The 18,583-nt window shown below is 28.3% G+C and overlaps 4 protein-coding genes across 10 annotated transcripts; 2 read left to right on the plus strand and 2 right to left on the minus strand.

Moving 5' to 3' along the window:
- Positions 1 to 216: 216 nt before the first annotated feature.
- On the minus strand, positions 217 to 5,173 carry LOC126842580 (uncharacterized). 4 transcript variants are annotated; one of them, XM_050579617.1, is made up of 4 exons: positions 5,065 to 5,173; positions 4,235 to 4,384; positions 766 to 927; positions 217 to 695 (listed from the first exon to the last, which is right to left on the minus strand). In XM_050579617.1, exons 1-4 carry the CDS (start codon positions 5,128 to 5,130, stop codon positions 519 to 521), a joined length of 555 nt encoding a protein of 184 aa, XP_050435574.1. In that variant the 5' UTR covers positions 5,131 to 5,173; the 3' UTR covers positions 217 to 518. The 4 variants fall into 4 exon arrangements, with proteins under 4 accessions (XP_050435574.1, XP_050435577.1, XP_050435576.1 ...); XM_050579618.1 differs by lacking the exons at positions 217 to 695; positions 766 to 927 and adding exons at positions 3,645 to 3,937; positions 4,007 to 4,168; XM_050579620.1 differs by lacking the exon at positions 5,065 to 5,173 and having other exon boundaries at positions 218 to 695; positions 4,235 to 4,407.
- Positions 5,174 to 8,202: 3,029 nt separating this feature from the next.
- On the minus strand, positions 8,203 to 12,327 carry LOC126842549 (60S ribosomal protein L27). Of its 2 annotated transcripts, none has more exons than XM_050579565.1 (4): positions 12,205 to 12,327; positions 11,645 to 11,879; positions 10,526 to 10,665; positions 8,203 to 8,306 (listed from the first exon to the last, which is right to left on the minus strand). In XM_050579565.1, exons 2-4 carry the CDS (start codon positions 11,861 to 11,863, stop codon positions 8,258 to 8,260), a joined length of 408 nt encoding a protein of 135 aa, XP_050435522.1. In that variant the 5' UTR covers positions 11,864 to 11,879; positions 12,205 to 12,327; the 3' UTR covers positions 8,203 to 8,257. The 2 variants fall into 2 exon arrangements, with proteins under 2 accessions (XP_050435522.1, XP_050435521.1); XM_050579564.1 differs by having other exon boundaries at positions 12,122 to 12,254.
- Positions 12,328 to 13,341: 1,014 nt separating this feature from the next.
- Positions 13,342 to 14,868, plus strand: LOC126842570 (uncharacterized). 2 transcript variants are annotated; one of them, XM_050579607.1, is made up of 4 exons: positions 13,342 to 13,425; positions 13,642 to 13,763; positions 13,835 to 13,940; positions 14,089 to 14,868. In XM_050579607.1, the coding sequence occupies exons 1-4, from the start codon at positions 13,408 to 13,410 to the stop codon at positions 14,776 to 14,778; spliced, it is 936 nt and encodes a 311-aa protein (XP_050435564.1). In that variant the 5' UTR covers positions 13,342 to 13,407; the 3' UTR covers positions 14,779 to 14,868. The 2 variants fall into 2 exon arrangements, with proteins under 2 accessions (XP_050435564.1, XP_050435565.1); XM_050579608.1 differs by having other exon boundaries at positions 13,403 to 13,463.
- Positions 14,869 to 16,239: 1,371 nt separating this feature from the next.
- On the plus strand, positions 16,240 to 18,238 carry LOC126842571 (uncharacterized). 2 transcript variants are annotated; one of them, XM_050579610.1, is made up of 4 exons: positions 16,240 to 16,553; positions 17,026 to 17,148; positions 17,220 to 17,325; positions 17,474 to 18,238. In XM_050579610.1, the coding sequence occupies exons 2-4, from the start codon at positions 17,033 to 17,035 to the stop codon at positions 18,146 to 18,148; spliced, it is 897 nt and encodes a 298-aa protein (XP_050435567.1). In that variant the 5' UTR covers positions 16,240 to 16,553; positions 17,026 to 17,032; the 3' UTR covers positions 18,149 to 18,238. The 2 variants fall into 2 exon arrangements, with proteins under 2 accessions (XP_050435567.1, XP_050435566.1); XM_050579609.1 differs by having other exon boundaries at positions 16,262 to 16,344.
- The last annotated feature ends 345 nt before the right edge of the window (positions 18,239 to 18,583 follow it).

An 18,583-nucleotide genomic window follows, 5' to 3' on the forward strand; every position in this document is an offset into this window, starting at 1 on the left:
TTAAGTGTTTTTTATAAAATAAAGTGTTTTTTGCTATTTACTAATTTAGTTTGCCAATTTTATCCAAGTAAAAAATAAGACACTTGAAAGATGAACGACATTGGAGGAACGCGTTTGAACAGAAGTCAATATGAAAAGATTATGGCAAGAAGCATAAAGAGCAATTGATTAGCATCCGGATACAAATATTATTTGTATCATATATTTATATTTATTTAAAAGTTGTCCCACCCACAGCCGAACTTAACTTAGATGAAAGGCGTTTTGTTACTGTTGTTTGCTTCCTTATACTTACTAAATTAGTGTACTCCTTAATCTTTAAGACACTATCAATAAACTACCAAATATAGTAATAGGAATATATTATCTGGGTTTAAATACAATAAATGTGTTTGACATGAGTACAACTAAAAAAAAAGGCAAATTAAATTTATATTTCACTATTTGAATAGGTGCTATTGGCTTAAGTGCACATTTTTAGGTGTTAATAGACAAATGCAACAATAGGTCAGGTTTGCTTAGTTGCAAGTGGAATGATTCAATTTGAACGAATCTGCCATATGAACAACAAAACAAATCTTTTCGGCATATTTTGTATTGGGCTTTTCAAATGTAATATTAACTTTGTAGCAACCAAACGGATGTACCGGACGGTATTTAGAAGCTAACTTGCTTATTTGTATTTCATACTTCTCCTAAATAAACAAAAACAAATCAATGTTTTTTTAATCATATAATACACTTGCACCGACTGAGATATTTTACCGGTTTAATTGGGCATTTGCAATCACTACTCAAGAACTTTCGGACCATTGGGTAAAAAAGTAAATCAGTTAAGGTCACTATACAAAAGCTGGTCTTTTGTATACTAAAACTGGGAACTTTTGTCCATTTACCGTTTGTTTTCCGGTACACATCCACGGACACCTGGAATACAGGAAGAAATAATCATTTATATTTTATTATTATATTAATACTATTAATCCTGTCTACCTGAAAATCGTCTTCCCAATTTACAGGCGTGAGAAATTCAAAGAAGCCTCGTCCTATTGTCGTGGCAGCCGAATAATTGTAACTGGTATCCATAAACTTGCGGTTCGAGACATTGTCGCAGGTCCCAAGTTGTTCAACTGTCAAAATGTACTGAAACACGAATAATTGCTGCATTTTTTGACATTTTCATGTCTTAGCTCTGGCACATAACCGAAAAAAGAAATGGGGATGAAGATTAGGTTGGGGTGAAATTAGCTGTGGCAAATAACCGAAAAAAGTGTTACCAAAAAAGTATTACGCTGTTATCTGATATGTGATAGGGGTGAGATATAGAGGATAGGGTGTTAGTGATAGGGGTAAGATATAGGAGATAAGAGATATGTTGTACGTTCAACGTTCAAATTAGAGCTAAATAATAAATTCAAAACAGTGTAAGGGCCCAATTTCTCTATGAATTGTTTTAAGCCAGATAATAAACACTACAATTTTAGCCAGAAACTTGACGTTTTATTATACTAGCTTGTTACCAGCTCGTTAATATACTATATCGTTATCTATAATTCCACCACTACTCTAAATTTATTCGGTACTTCAACGAGACACGAAAATGCTCTTTCGTGGTTGCAGACTCGGCTGAAAAACTTTTTCTATGATAATCAAATGAGTATTAGGCATATATATATATATATTAGCAAGAATGTTTGTATTTGAATAATTCAGTGGGTGAGCCAGAATGTTTTTTTAAAGATAGTTTTGTTGGAAATCTGAGATCTGAATCTAAAAGCTGGTGTACAAATTATTTAATAGTGCTTTGCCCTCTGGAGCGAGCTTTCTATATATGAAATTTTTAAAAATTCCACTTTTAACCCTTGCGCAAAAAGGCATAGGTAAGTCAAATGATAATTTTACAGTTATTAGGTTTCCATATTGCTAGTTCATTTTGTATTAAACCATCACAGTGTCAATGTATTTTTTTATTTGAATAATAAACAACTAGGTAATTTTCAATTAGAATAAATAAGTTCTTTAAAATTATTTTTACCAATTGCTTGAGAACTGTATTTCCTGTAACATATCATAAGACTTGATTTCATTAAATCAGAAATTATAAAAATGGTTATCATATATTATTCTGATAGCAAAAATTTGGGTATTTCCCGTATTTTAAACAAAAATAGTATTTTTTTTTAATTTTAACAAATTGTTAAGTAAAGTGGACGAAAAAGTGTCAATATTTACCAACATTTTCTCTTGGATAAATATTAGAATATGTCAATTTAATAGGTAAGTACTATCAATATATTATTTTTATACTTATAGGTACTTCCTATGCATATTTTTTACATTAATTAAAACTAGAAATTCAGTTACACAAGTTCCAAATATTGTATAAAAAAAAAATGGAAAACATAAACTCAGTAATATAAAGATTTACAAGAAATTCCAAAAAGTGGTTTAAGTGTTCATATATTAATGAAATTTCCCCTCTTGAAGAATAGTATTGCATTCTTACTGTTTTTGCCGCAATGATAACACAAGAAAATATTAGAAACTCAACGTATTTAGCTTTCAGTGACATTTTGATATCGTTTTGAAGACTAGTTTTTAAATGAAAAAAAGTATAACATAAATCACAACAACGAGTTGCTTCAACGTATGGCAGATGGCTCATAGTCATTGCCTGTGTACAACAATATAGTGTGTAGTATTATGCAAAATTATTATAATAATTATTATTATTACAAACCATATATAATTATTGTGAATTGTTTTTAAAAAAATACAAAAAAACTTTATATAAAATTGACCATTAAAGTTGCTGTAATGTGTCGAGGATTCGAAAGGTTCTAGGTCAAATTCACTATACAATGCATTTATAGTACTTATAACACTTGAATGGTATATTTAATGGCCATTTTTATATTATGCCATAATGGCAAAATATATTATATAGTGGTAGTATGCAGCTGTAAAAAATCTATTGTGATTGGAAAATACTGTTTTTGATAAGAATATGTAAGTCATATTATAACCACTGCCAATACTTTACACATATTGGACATTAGGTTTTACAATCATGTCTTATGTCTTATTCTGGTGTCTTTACTCAAAACAACTTTTATCAGGTACATTGTATTCAAAAGGTAGGTAGATATACTATTGTTATGAGACCGGAATTCCCCCCCCCCATCTTTTTCAGAGATCTGAAATATAGACTGGGGTCACTGGTCTTTTACTTTTTTATTGTTTACTTCCTGTTTAGTTTAAAAGCAATACCGATTTTTCAATGTCGTGTTCCGGATAAATGTCTATGATTGAAACGGAACTGATTAAACATATATGTATATCTTGTTATCGTTGTACAATAAATATTATTTGTATTATATATTTATATTATTTGTTAATTACGGATATTCAAACTTTCGAATGAGTATTTTCAATAATTTTTTTCATTTATAATTTTACATACCAATTTTAAGATTCTAAAAGATGAAAGGCGTTTTGCTACTGTTGTTTGCTTCCTTACTTACTAAATTAGTGTACTCCTTAATCTTTAAGATATTATCAATAAACTACCAAATATAGTAATGGGAATTTATTATCTGGGTTTAAATACAATAAATTGTTTGACAAAACGAGACATGAGTACAACTAAAAAAAAAAAAAGGCAAATTAAATTTATATTTCACTATTTGAATAGATGCTTTTGGCTTAAGTGCACATTTTTAGGTGTTAATAGACAAATGCAACAATAGGTCAGGTTTGCTTAGCTGCAAGTGGAATGATTCAATTTGAACGAATTTGCCATATGAACAACAAGACAAACTTTTTCAGCATATTTTGTATTGGGCTTTGCAAATGTAATATTAACTTTGTAGCAACCATACGGTTGTACCGGACGGTATTTAAAAGCTAACTTGCTTATTTGTATTTCATACTTCTCCTATAAAAACAAAACGAATCAATGTTTTTTTAATTATATAATACACTTGCACCGACTGAGATGTTTTACCGGTTTAATTGGGCATTTGTAATCAATACTCAAGAACTTTCGGACTATTGGATAAAAAACCAAATCTGTTAAGATAACTATACAAAAGCTGGTCTTTTGTATGCTAAAACTGGGAACTTTTGTCCATTTAGCGTTTGTTTTCCCGTACACATCCACAGACACCTGGAATACAGGAAGAAATAATCATTTATATTTTATTATTATATTAATATTATTAATCCTGTCTACCTGAAAATCGTCTTCCCAATTGACAGGCGTGAGGAACTCAAAAAAGCCTCGTCCGATTGTCGTGGCAGCCGAATAATTGTAACTGGTATCCATCAACTTGCGGTTCGAGACATTGTCGCAGGTCCCAAGTTGTTCAACTGTCAACATGTACTGAAACACGAATAATTGTTACATTTTTTTCTACGATAATCAAATGAGTATTAGCATATATATATATATATATATTAGCAGGAATGTTTGTATTTAAATAATACAGTGGGTGAGCCAGAATTTGTTTATAAAGATAGTATTTTTGGTAATCACTGGTAATCTTTAGAAATCTGAAATCTGGCGTACAAATTATTTAATAATGGTTACCAATTGCTTGAGAACTGTATTTCCTATAACATATCATAAGACTTGATTTCATTAAATCAGAAATTATAAAAATGGTTATCATAATTTAGCATAATAACAGAAATTTATGTGTTTTCCATATTTGAAACAAAATTAGTATTTTTTTTTATAAATTTTAACAAATTGTTAAGTAAAGTGGACGAAAAAGTGTCAATATTTACCAACATTTTCTCTTGGATAAATATTAGAATATGTCAATTTAATGGGTAAGTACTATCAATATATTATTTTTATACTTAAGGTACTTCCTATGCATATTTTTTACATTAATTAAAACTAGAAATTCAGTTACACAAGTTCCAAATATTGTTTAAAAAAAAAATGGAAAACATAAACTCAGTAATATAAAGATTTACAAGAAATTCCAAAAAGTGGTTTAAGTGCACATATATTAATGAAATTTCCCCTCTTGAAGAATATTATTGCATTCTTACTGTTTTTGCCGCAATGATAGCACAAGAAAATATTAGAAACTCAACGTATTTAGCTTTCAGTGACATTTTGATATCGTTTTGATGACTAGTTTTTAAATGAAAAAGAGTATTACATAAATCACAACAATGAGTTGCTTTAACGTAGGCAGACGGCTCATTGTCATCGCATGTGTACAACAATATAGTGTGTTATGCGAAATTATTCTAATAATTATTATTATTACAAACCGTGTATAATTATTGTGAATTGTTTTAAAAAAAAATACAAAAAATATTATATAAAGTTGGCCATTAAATTTTCTGTAATTCGATATTATATACTATGTGTGTCGAGGATTCAAAAGGTTCTAGGTCAAATCCACTATACAATGAATATAATATAGTTCTTGTTACACTTGTATGGTATACTAAATGGCCATTTTTATATTATGCCATTATATTTATGGTAAAATATGAATAGATATTATACTGATGCAACTACATGTATGGTAAAATATATTATACAGTGAGAGTATGCAGTTGTAAAAAATCTTTGTGATTGGAAAATACAGTTTTTGATAAGTATATAAGTCATAACTCATAATATAACCACTTCCAATACTTTATACATATTGGACATGGGGTTTTACAATCATGTCTTATGTCTTATTCTGGTGTATTTGTACTCAAGACAAGTCGACTTTTTAGGTACTTGTTATGAGGCCAAATTTTTTTTTAAAATTCCCCCCCCCCATCTTTCTCAGAGATCTGAAATTTAGACTGATTGGGGTCACTGGGTTTATACATATTATATTGTTTACTTCCTGTTAAGTTTAAGAGCAATACCGTTTTTTCAATGTCGTGTTCTGGATAAATCAATGATTAATGATTGTGAAACGGAACTGATAAAATATGTATATCTTATTATCGTTACACAGAGTGTCCCACAAACACCTGACAAATGAAATAACTTTTGTCGAGATTGCTTTATTTTATTGAGAACAATCAAGTTAGTTAAGTGTGTAATTGATTAACCAAAACTAGTTGTCGACCAGTCGAAATGTTCAGGAAATTAATACCAATAAATTTGCTGTCTAGACAAGAGTTATTTCATAATTCATTTGTCAGGTCTTTGTAGGTATATTTCCGGTGGAAACGTTTTTAACTATACTTTTCCGCAATAATACTGGGAACTTAACACAATAGGAAACGTTTTCAAAACCCTGATATATAATTTGTGTTGTCAGAGTTGGGCATTTACTAGTTAGATAATTTTTATCTAAATCATTTTTTTTATTTGAAAAATTATTATTATTCAAATAAACAAAAACTTTGATTTAACGATTAAATTCCGAGTTTTTTTTTTAATGTTTTTTATTACTTTTCATTGTTGACATAATACAATAAAAAGTTTTTATGCGATTATTCTTGTAAAAAATAATCATAGTAAATCAACTATTTGGATAAAATAGTTATTCGAATAAATTAGTTTATTATTTTGTTAACTAGAATAAAATATATACGTTACCATTTAGGGTTTAAAAGTTGATATAAAATTAATTAGTTTTGAAAAGTGGTATAACAAAAAAAAAAAAATTGATTTCACATTGTATAAAAACATTATGAAAGAGAAAATTAAATTTCTTACTAAACTGTCTTATTTAATCGACATTTTGTCTGTCCAAAATAAATCAAATTGCCTTTTTCTCATAGAAAAAATTATTTTAATTAAAAACAATACCTTGAAACTTATACAAGTTGACAGGCAAATTCATTTATCTGGTCAAAATTCATTAAAACCACTCATTTTGTCTAAATATTGCCTATACAAAACTCCTTAAAAACAGACCGCATGCAATATAACATAATATTATAGTGATGGTTTTTGTTTTATTTTGTGTACATACATTAATGCAGAACCAAGTTTCCCTCGACTTAGTTGGTTCTTGTCAAGTACCTGTCTAAGTATCTTGGCCAAGTACCCATGTGGCTAATTTTTTTATCAAAATTCACTGCACACATGTTACATAAGTAGTTGTTGGTTAGTAAGTATACTCGGACAGAAGCCGTTTTTAAGAATCACAATATAGTACAATTATTGTTCAAGTAAATCTTAATACTTACCTAATATAGTATTATTTCAAACAACATAAAAAAAACATATAGTTTGATTTTATTTTTCAACACGCTGATACTGAAAATAATGTGCTCAACATTGTATTTGAAGTGTATTATTTTGGGTGGATTCGCTTATGGCTGATTGTCTATAATAATTTGTAGCCGTTGTTTACCTAAGCTTGAAGTGAAATTTAATCTCAATTCAGTTGTACACTAAGATTTATTTTGAATAAATTAGACAATAGAGCAATTTTTTTGTAAGTGTTACGTTTTGAGGAATAACGTTAGTCTTGTCTTTTGACAAGAATCGTTTTATTAAATATTCTTCATCAAGTCTCAAACTAACAAAAAAAAACATCTTTTTAAGACATTTTTAATACCCACTTCTGTGAGTACAATTAAAAGAACTTTTTTTAAAGACATTCTAAATACCTTTTTAAAGTGTAAAAATAAAATGGAAAAAACACAAATTTAACCCACATATCCCATCTTTAAGAACTTTTTAAATTATGATAATTTTTGTTATTTTTTTTAACCTTTATTCAATTAATAATAACTTGAATTAATTAATATAATTTATTTCATTGTCTCAAATAGTAAATTGCACAAATCATAAAATAATTAAGATTTTAAAATAGATAATAGAATTGAAAAATAACAAATTAAGTTTAAAGTAAAATAATTTATGTATCAAAAGTGTCTTTTAATAAATTTTTGAATTTCAGCTCCCGAAAATTCTTTAGATCAGTTTTATTGTGAGATAACGCCTCTAATGCTATTTTGTCATTGCTAAAAGTATATAAAACATTTCTTTAAGAAAAAAAGAAGGAATATGCTGACCAAATAGCCTTTCTCACCAGTTTGACTTAACACTCTGAATATTAATAAACCCCAAACTTAAAATGTAGTATTAACATTGTTAAACTAAACAGAGACATTTGTTTTTTTTAAGCTAAACCGTCGAGAACGGCTATAAATAGGAAAATTATCACTTATATAATAATACTACTATTAAAGAAACAAAATAAAAACAAAAACGGATTTGGGTTTTTTTTTTTTATTATCCAATAAAAAGATAAATCTTACATAATGAAAACTAGAACCTCAGTTTTTGGAAAAACCATTTATTTTTTCCAGCCTTGAATCTGTAAAAAATAAAAAAATAATTAATAATATAACAAAAATTATTATAACACATAAATTGATTATGTATAATATTATAGTATTTAAATCAAATACTTCTTACTAAATTAATCAAGTTAATATATACATAACTAAATAAATATATTTATATATAAGTAGAGAATATTATTTTAAGCGTTTTAATGGATTACTATAAATAGCTAAACCTAAATAGTTACAATTAGATAATTTTAAACAAACAAATTAATGACTCAATTGGTAATTTACTAACGTTTTAATCGGATAGTTACTAAATATAATTAACTTTTGAAGCATTAAAAATAATCAATGTCTAAATAAGTAAATAATTAAAATAAAACGCTTTGATGTGAATCTGTTTATAGTAATGTGTAACTAATATAGATTAAAACCTTTGCAATTGCGACATGTGCTTAAAATTGTATTTTAAGTGTTAAAGGTGCACACAATTATTTGTGATTAATTGACTGTTTTTAAGTTTTCGTTGCAATTATTAGCCATATATCATTGTTAAAAATATATAAAATAAATTAAAATATTAATACATTTACACAAATCAACGTGGCAATTTAATATAGTCAAAGTAATTTGAACTATTTTTTTGTTTTCCTTAATAAAGAAAGTGTTTAAGCTATAAATTTTCAAGAAATATACAAGCACTAAGCTTGAAAAAATGAAATAAACAAAATTAGACTTCTTTAAGAGAATGTGTTTTCGGTACTTTATTTTTATTTGTCGACGTATATCGATAGTACATAATATAAAAATTATTCTATACAACCTTGGAATTATCTTAGACCATTAAAAAATAAAAATGTATGCGATTACAACAATTTGATGCATAATTTATTTGTGTTGATGGCGGCATAAATTTAGTTGGACAGAACACGTGCGATATCAAATTTCCACTAACTGTAAATAGTTGAATAAGTCGTATAAAAATAAAACTAGAATTTAAAATGCCAGCAGTTCTATAAAAAATTTCGTTAAAAAAAAAAAGGTATTTATTAGTTTGTTTTGTTACGAACAATTAGAAAATTGTCATATACGTCCATTGATAACATAAATGGGGGAAAAAAAATAAGTTTTTAAGTCTTAATAATTATAGTGGCCCATTTACTAACCAGTAAAAATATGTTTGGCATTTTCAAAATAATATCAAAGATGTTTAAGTTGTGTTGTGTTATTTCACAAAATTAAATGCCTTAGAAATATTACGTTGTGGAAATATTTCCGATATTTTAATAATATATTAGCAATATTTTCTAAATAAAGTTTATTATTTAAAACAAGCAACAATTATCACTATCTGAAATACTGTTGTAAATTATACAACGCATGACTTCACGTATTATCAAAAAAAATTTGGCCGCAGGAAAGTTGAATACTTAAGTGTTAGTTAAAAATTTAAATATATAATTAATTTAAAATACAAAAGTATTTTCAAAACAAAATAAACATATCCATATAACAATTTTAAACACAATTCAATTTCAACTAGACAATTTGTAGTTCTAATAAAAATAGAAATATGATTAAAATAAAATAAATTATTTCTACGAAAATGTCAAAGAAGTATTTCATTTTAACAGGTTATTTGACAGTCAATTAAAAATGTAATTCAAATATTTATAACAAAATGTTAAAAAATTCCCAGGTTTGCAAATGTTTGATCTAAAGATAATTTAACAATAAATTGTACTTAACTAAAAAAGGATTTCAATTACGCTGGTAAAAATTCAAAAATATAAAATTAAGAGGCAAGAGATTTAATCATGAATTTATGGTTTTTTAATAATATAATTGAAAATTTTCTTGTGTTTTCAAAATAATACTTGAACGCGGACATTTTATCTGAGATTTTAGTGAGACGTCAATATAACATTATTTTATGCTTGAGGGTTAATTTTAGCATAGGTGGTTAAGTAAATAAAAATCAAAAAATTTACAAGGTCAACTATTATGCGGGCAAGTATAAAAAATTATTTTAAATAAAAAAATCCTACCATTTTTGTTTTCATTGCTTAATTACATTTTTTACAGTAATTACTTTATAAATCGCACTGCCGAAGTTACAATATTGTTTAATTAATAAATATAAATAAATAAATATATATATATATATTAACATTCATCAGTCGAATTGTTTTAAACTAGATTTAATGTTATATTTAACTAGTAATAAAATAACAAGCGGTCTTACTTTTCTTCAAATTTAACTCTGGTTTGGAAACGGTATTTCTTTTTAATCATTGGATCTTTTAAATCTTTAGGTGATACCTTGTCTACGGTCACATCTTGTACGGAATATCTAGTTGGCATAAGATGGTTGTAGTTGAGCACCTAAAAAAAAAGTATGAATTAATTAATTGTCACTAGTTTATTTCTAATTTAATAGCACAGTACAACATATTATTTTCATTTTTGCACAACATAGTTTAACTGGATAAATTACATAAAAATATTAATTTTAGTTATTTTAAGTACGTTAAAAAAAAAACAAATTTCATCTATTTGAAAACAGCATTTCTTTAGAAAATAACAATTTTTCTAAACCTAAACATGAATAGCCAAAAACTAGGAAATCGAGCCATAAAAATATTCTAAAAATAAAACAGACAAATATGAACTACTAAATATGTGACATAAATTGTAGCCAAATATGATATTTGCATTTAGGAAATATCTTAACATTATTTTTACTAAATACCTACTAAAGCAAATTTCAAATTTTTAAAAAACAAATTGATTTCACTATTCATCACCTTGTCAAATGGGATTAATCAAACAAATTCTCTCTGCAACTAAGTATCAAAATAAATAACCAACAAAGAAGCGGCTGGTATATAAATACTACTTAGTGATGAATGATTGGTTAAAGAAATTTGTATAAAACAAAAAACAATGGGCCAAAATATTCAAACCACAACACTGTCATCCTAAGTAAAACTACGTATTTTTAAAAAAGGGGAAAAGTACACTTTTTTATTACTATCAACTGAAATCTATGAAACATGTAATCAAGCCATGAAAAATTTGAACAAGACTACTTCATCGATACAATTAAATATACATTAACGGACAGACATTAGAATGTAAACGGGTAATACAATATTACCAATTACATTTTAAGAGCAGTTAGTAAACAGTTTTCACAATTATTCTAAATTCACTAAACAATCGACTACAACCGTCGTGCCAGTTATGAAAAATTTACAGATACTACTAAAAGAAAGTATACCGAACAAATAGAAAGTCCAAAACAGATTTTGGCAATAATAAACGAAAATTGTTTGTAATTCAATAGGTGATGTCGTCTTACTTTGAGGAAAGGTTTTATTTTGGACCGTTTTTTCAGTTTTTCTTGTGACATGCGTTTGGTGACTTTCCGAGGGTAACGGTCTATACCGGCTACAAGCGCATGACCATACTGTCTCTCCGACGTACCTTCATCGTACGTCTTCATTATTACCGCCTTCCTGCCAGCGTATCTGCCAGATAGCACTAGCACTATTTTACCAGATTTCATTATTTTACCCATCGTGCCGTTTCGTTAGCTGCAAAATGAACACAATGAAAATATTATATTATTGGTTAAACGGTAAAATAATTTTCACAATTCAACACGGTTTATCAGGTTTTCAGGTTAACGGAAAACGGAAATTGGTTTTCTCGGACCGGAAGGAGACATTTAAGGCGAGGAATTTAGTGGCACGTTGACACTCTACACCGCAGACACGGTGCGAATGAAAATTTTGAAAATCCAAAACGGCACAGACTCCAACGATGGTGTACTTACACTAAAAGCGTACAAGTGTTTAGAATACCGTGGGTTTGAATTGAGTTGAAATTAAATTAATTGTTGGAATAAAATGTACTCACCACAATTCACGACGTGATCCTAACACGAGGCAGCCTACGGTCGCTGAGAAAGAGAATACTATATCTTGTTTTCCCAAAGCAACAAATTCGAGGTTAGGAGTTTTGGACAGCGCTAGTTCACCGCCTCCGACAGCGAGCCGTGACGTCCCGGTCATGGAAGAAAAAAAACTCCGGTCCACCAGTGTTAACGCGTTCGTTTCTTCCATGACGCCGTTCAGTGTTTGCCGCCAAAATGAGTTTAAAAAAAAAACTGCCGTCGCAGTTTTGGGCAAGTGCCCACTGGCTACTGGTCGAAATGTCAATGAAAACTACTTTACTAACGAAGGAAAATAAATTACTAAACGTATGAAGCATAATAATATTACCATAAACGTGTATTATAATACACCCATCCATCCCAAAAATTGAATTGTATTGTCGTCCGAAGAAAAGGAAAAAAGTATAAGTTCAATATTTTAGTAATATACATATTGAATGTGAGTACAGTGCAATCGAAAAATATTAATTATTTTTTTTATACAATATATATTTTGTAAAGTTTAGTATGATATTATGGTATCACTAATCTATAAAATATAAAGGTATCAACTAGAAAAAGGCTAAAATGTCTAGATTTTGTTATTTTTTATCAAGCAAATAAAGTTGTATTAAAAATGTATTATAATATGAGCTATAGAAATTAGTTAATTGTCGTTACTCCTTATGGTAATTTACGTTTGATGGTTTTTTGATTTTATATTAGGTATACAATATTTGTCAATTAAATATTTTCAATTTTTATATTATTGGCTTATGGGATTTATAACCAAAAAACTTATTTTAAATTAAAAATGTCTCGAAAATTTGGGTGCTTGATCATATTTTTTCGTTATTTGTACATTAATATGTATATTTAAACCCTTAAAAAATAGAGGCATTTACATGTTGTTCTTATATAAGCAGTTCGTACACTTAGTTTTAGGAGTTTAAAACTGATTTTTACACTTAAACCGGTATTCTAGACTCTAGTCATATAAAATAAGTATACACTGTCATTTGTAGATGCAGTTGGTAGATGTGTTTATAAATAAAAAATAATAGTTGGTAAAAATTCAAAACTGATTACTGAATATAAATACCAATCTATAAAATTGAAAACTGTGTTATTACTTATTATTATTGCATTTAATATATTTTTAACAACTGCCAGTGTACACCAGTTGAATGCGGATGGAACGGCTTGTAAGTTAACGGTTGATTGTGTTTTTTTTATACATTAAGTAGGTATACCAATTACACACAAGAGGTGTTAAGAGACTATATAAATGCGGTGGGGCGGTTTATTTTTAAAAATAAACTAATCAAAGTATATTGATAATAATCCAATTATTGACCGAGTTTTTTACACACGCACACACAAATGAAAATTAGGTAGTAATTAAAATTCGTTTTTTTCAGTATCAATATGTTTTGTTGCGGTATTTGCAACACAATTTTTACGGGATATACCCGGAAAGCGTTCACGCTACTCCTTGTGGCCATTTGTTCCATACAAAGTGCATACTGCTCTGTTTACGAAGGTATGAAAGCGTATTGGTTGTTAATTAATTAAACAAAGGATTATACACTAATTAATTTTTCATTTTTTTAGATCGCTGAAGTGTCCGTATTGTGCCGTTATGGTTTGTGAAACACAATTGATCAAACTGCAGTTCCAAATCGACCCCGGCTGGAAAGATACTATAAATTCGATCAAGGTGTGTATTACATTATAATGTAATGTACAAATAATTTAGTATATAGCGATATTATTTAAGTACTTGGGCAGTTCTCGTGAGACGGTCAATGTGCGTGCAAAGATTGTCCGTTTCTAAATAGGTACATTTATATATTATTTTGTTCCAGGCCAACAACAGTATCATTAACTTGGACGAATCGTTGAACGTTGGAAACGACTCCAAGTGCGACGCTAGTCTGATGATAATCGATCCCGACGAATCAAACATGTCTCTGACGGATCTCTTTAAAACGAGCGCTAGGACGAAAATAACGACCTCGATATCGTCATCAAGCCTTAGCGAATCGACACAAAGTCTGTTGTCTGTTTTGTGCGAAATAATACCCAACTCGGCCGTACACTGTCGCTTCTTCGTGAACGAACACAGTTTGATCCAGAGTTCGACGGAAGAAGGGTACAGTCACTTGTTGATCGTTAAATTGTACATGTGCCACCCCATCGGTTTGGTTTTGATCGATCTGATCCATAGTCTCAAAATGTATGTTACGCTGTTGAATTTCAAGGACCAAGACGATTTTCTACTTAACGCTCATAAAATAAAAACTGACACGAATCGTACATTAATCACAATGAAAAGAGAAGCGAAAAACAACAACAACAACAATAAAGACTTCCAAAAGTTGAGCCAATTTGTCATAGATTTTTTTAATGACATTTTCCATCTAAAATTGAACAATGTTCCTGAAATATCTTTGATAAGTTGTAATAATTGTAACAGTGTAACTTTCGAACACGGTTCCAAGCATTTCAAATTATCTATGGTGCCATCTGAAATTATACGTATATTTAATTATTGATACATCATTTTTTATTGTACATATTTTTCATTAATTGATTTTGGAAATCGCGGATTTATTTAATTTTTTTAATTTTATTTTACACCAAGTTTCAATCAAGATTCTTTTAAATTTCTTATTATTTATACTTTTACAAATATTATTATTTTGTGTTTTAACTAAATGATGTTTTACGGTAATCTAAAGTTTTAATTTGTTTTATTAATAAAAATGCAGGTTTAGTGTCATCACAATCGATGTTATTACAAGTATAAAATGTAACCATTTACCAATTGGTTATAATTTTATTTAAAAAATATAAACAAGTAACTAAAACTTAACTAGTCATTTGTAAAATATAATTAAGTTTTTTTCACAAAATAATAGAATATAATAGTATTGTATTATGAGCTATAGAAATTAGTTATTTGTCGTTACTCCTTATGGTAATATTTACATTTGATAGTTTTATGATTTTATGATAAGTATAAAATATTTTCAATTTTTTTATTATTAGCTTATGGGATGCATCACTAAAGAACTTATTTAAAATTAAAAAAATGTCTCAAAAATTTGGCTGCTTGATCATATTTTATCATAATTTTCCCATTAATATGCTTACCTAAACCTTTAAAAAATAGAGGCATTTACATTTTGTCCTTATATAAGCAGTTTGTATACTTAGTTTTTGGAGTTTAAAACCAATTTTTTCCCATAAAACCGTTATTCTAATCATATAAAATATGCATACACTCATTTGTAGATGCAGTTGGTAGATATATGTTTATAAATAAAAAAAAAAATAGTTATTAAAAATTCAAAACTGAATATAAATTCCTAACTATAAAATTGAAAACATATTTTTTGTGGTCGATAATTATTATAATAAATAATAATGTAGATTGCAAACATAAAAAATATATCTAGATAATATTTTTTTTGTGTTTTTACTTGGTCATTTTGTTTTAAGTCTAGGTATCGTGTATCCCATTCCTGTGTTTTGTATACTTCTCGAATAATAATTTTTATTGTATTTCAAATCGTTTTTTATCACCCATACATTGTTTCCACTAAATTCTCAGAACTAACCTAGGGATTCATGTGGAGTTTTTCTTTTATAAATCACAAGACACAAATTGGGATTTTTTATGCCAGCAACTTTGGAGGCGACCGGATGTAGGTGAACTTTGCTACTATATAGCTGTTTTACTTACAGTGTTATTATTATTATTATTATTGCATTTAATATATTTTTAACAACTGCCAGCTGGAACGGCTTGTGTAAGTCAACAGTTTATTGTGTTTTTTGTCATACCAATTAGGCACATACAAGAGGTGTATAAAAGACTATAAATGCGGTGGGGCGGTGTATTTTTAAAAATAAACAAAGTATATTGATAATAAACCAATTATTGACCGGGTTTTGTGGCCTAACGTCGACAATAGTGTGTCATAATAATATTCTAAATGTGATATAATATCTACTTGTTATTGTGTCGCTCTCGCCAAAGATTATTTAGCCAGTAAGCTTGGCCGGTCAATCGTGGTGTTGTTAATGTCCGTTGTAATTGGTCAAGTTCTAATTAGGTAATAATATTTTTAAATTCTGCTGGGAATTACAGCTGTTGCCTTCGATGAGTGTTATTAGTCGATTTTCTACCGGCTTCGTTACAATATTTTTTCAATACAAAAACTGTGCGGTTTACAAATTATATTTTTGAAAATATTTCACAATCGGGTTACTTTTCATTTGTGCATACAATTTTAACTACACCAATAATCGTCACCGTACCCAAGTAAGTGTCGGTAGTTTTATACCAACACCCCTTGTTGAATATAATTTGACTTGTACTTGACAATACATAATATTATACAATATAGCCAATAGGAAACATTGAGTAGATATACAATATAAAAAAATTAACATATTGGTTGTGCATTAACCTCGTATTTGTGTTACGTCGTGCGGCCGTTGCCTGTCAAAACGTTATACGGTTAAGAACGTATTTTTATTTACGGTTTTGATTAAAAATAAATTTATGTATCTGTGTAACTGAGTGTTTATATACACTTGACTTTTTTCATTTTGATCATATTTCCAAGTTTCATTTGATTAAAAATTTACATAAAAAAATTGTATCTATTTTTTTTACATTTTACTTAAAACACTTGCATTTTTGTTATGCAACGTAAACTAACCAAACTTGATTTGTTTTTTACACACACACAAATGAAAATTAGGTAGTAATTAAAATTATTTTTTTTCAGTATCAATATGTTTTGTTGCGGTATTTGCAACACAATGTTAACGGGAATATACCCGGAAAGCGTTCACGCTACTCCTTGTGGCCATTTGTTCCATACAAAGTGTATACTGCTCTGTTTACGTAGGTATGAAAGCGTATTGGTTGTGTATTAATTAAGCAAAGGATTATACACTAATTAATTTTTCATTTTTTTAGATCGCTGAAGTGTCCGTATTGTGCCGTTAAGGTTTGTGAAACACAATTGATCAAACTGCAGTTCCAAATCGACCCCGGCTGGAAAGATACTATAAATTCGATCAAGGTGTGTATTATATTATAATGTAATGTACAAATAATTTAGTTTATAGCGATATTATTTAAGTACTTGGGCAGTTCTCGTGAGACAGTCAATGTGCGTGCAAAGATTGTCCGTTTCTAAATAGGTACATTTATATATTATTTTGTTCCAGGCCAACAACAGTATCATTAACTTGGACGAATCGTTGAACGTTGGAAACGACTCCAAGTGCGACGCTAGTCTAATTATAATCGATCCAGACGAATCAAACATGTCTCTGACGGATCTCTTTAAAACGAGCGCTAGGACGAAAATAACGACCTCGATATCGTCATCAAGCCTTAGCGAATCGACACAAAGTCTGTTGTCTGTTTTGTGCGAAATAATACCCAACTCGGCCGTACACTGTCGCTTCTTCGTGAACGAACACAGTTTGATCCAGAGTTCGACGGAAGAAGGGTACAGTCACTTGTTGATCGTTAAATTGTACATGGGCAACCCCACCGGTTTGGTTTTGATCGATATGATCCATAGTCTTAAAATGAACGTTACGCTGTTGAATTTCAAGGACCAAGACGATTTTCTACTTAACGCTCATAAAATAAAAACTGACACGAATCGTACATTAATCACAATGAAAAAAGAGAACAACGATAAGGACTTCCAGAGGTTTGCCCATTTTGTCATAGATTTTTTCAATGACATTTTCCAACAAAAATTGAAGAATGTTCCCGAAATATCTTTGATAAGTTGTAATAATTGTAACAGTGTAACTTTCGAACACAGTTCCAAGCATCTTAAATTATCTATGGCGCCATCTGAAATTATACCTATAGTTAATTATTGATACATCATTTTGTATTGTACATATTTTTCATTAATTGATTTTGAAAATCGCGGATTTATTTAATTTTTTAAATTATATTTTACACTAAGTTTCAATCAAGATTCTTTTAAATTTGTTATTTTTTATACTTTTACAAATATTATTATTTTGTGTTTTAACTAAATGATGTTACGGTAATCTAAGTTTTAATTTTTTTTTATTAATAAAAATGCAGGTTTAGTGTAATCACAATCGATGTTATTAAAAATATAAAATGTAACCATTTATCGATTGGTTATAATTTGATTTATAAAATATAAAAAAGTAATTAAAACTTAACTAGTCATTTGTAAAATTTAATTAAGTTTTTTTCACAAAATAATTGAATAAAAAAATTGTTTGGGATTTTATTTTGAATAAACTATTTGTACAAAAAAAAAAAATACCTTTTTTAAC

Source organism: Adelges cooleyi, unplaced genomic scaffold (genome assembly GCF_023614345.1).
Source record: "Adelges cooleyi isolate 19-005CV unplaced genomic scaffold, UGA_ACOO_1.1 ACOO_flye_CR_arks_rails_tigmint_CR_PRNA_55, whole genome shotgun sequence".
Classification (NCBI taxonomy): Eukaryota; Metazoa; Arthropoda; class Insecta; order Hemiptera; family Adelgidae; genus Adelges; species Adelges cooleyi.

What these genes read in the sequence shown, in the direction of transcription:
- LOC126842580 (XM_050579617.1), bottom strand. Translation starts at nt 5,130, where the DNA reads ATGTCACTGAAAGCTAAATACGTTGAGTTTCTAATATTTTCTTGTGCT. An exon ending in ATTGGGAAGACGATTTTCAG is followed by an intron (nt 928 to 4,234) that starts GTAGACAGGATT and finishes CCTGTATTCCAG; the next exon opens with GTGTCCGTGGATGTGTACCG. An exon ending in GCAAATGCCCAATTAAACCG is followed by an intron (nt 696 to 765) that starts GTAAAATATCTC and finishes TTGTTTATTTAG; the next exon opens with GAGAAGTATGAAATACAAAT.
- LOC126842549 (XM_050579565.1), bottom strand. Translation starts at nt 11,863, where the DNA reads ATGGGTAAAATAATGAAATCTGGTAAAATAGTGCTAGTGCTATCTGGC. An exon ending in AAATAAAACCTTTCCTCAAA is followed by an intron (nt 10,666 to 11,644) that starts GTAAGACGACAT and finishes CTTTTTTTTTAG; the next exon opens with GTGCTCAACTACAACCATCT. An exon ending in AGAGTTAAATTTGAAGAAAA is followed by an intron (nt 8,307 to 10,525) that starts GTAAGACCGCTT and finishes TATTTTTTACAG; the next exon opens with ATTCAAGGCTGGAAAAAATA.
- LOC126842570 (XM_050579607.1), top strand. An exon ending in ATACTGCTCTGTTTACGAAG is followed by an intron (nt 13,764 to 13,834) that starts GTATGAAAGCGT and finishes TCATTTTTTTAG; the next exon opens with ATCGCTGAAGTGTCCGTATT. An exon ending in ATACTATAAATTCGATCAAG is followed by an intron (nt 13,941 to 14,088) that starts GTGTGTATTACA and finishes ATTTTGTTCCAG; the next exon opens with GCCAACAACAGTATCATTAA.
- LOC126842571 (XM_050579609.1), top strand. Translation starts at nt 16,313, where the DNA reads ATGTCCGTTGTAATTGGTCAAGTTCTAATTAG. An exon ending in ATACTGCTCTGTTTACGTAG is followed by an intron (nt 17,149 to 17,219) that starts GTATGAAAGCGT and finishes TCATTTTTTTAG; the next exon opens with ATCGCTGAAGTGTCCGTATT. An exon ending in ATACTATAAATTCGATCAAG is followed by an intron (nt 17,326 to 17,473) that starts GTGTGTATTATA and finishes ATTTTGTTCCAG; the next exon opens with GCCAACAACAGTATCATTAA.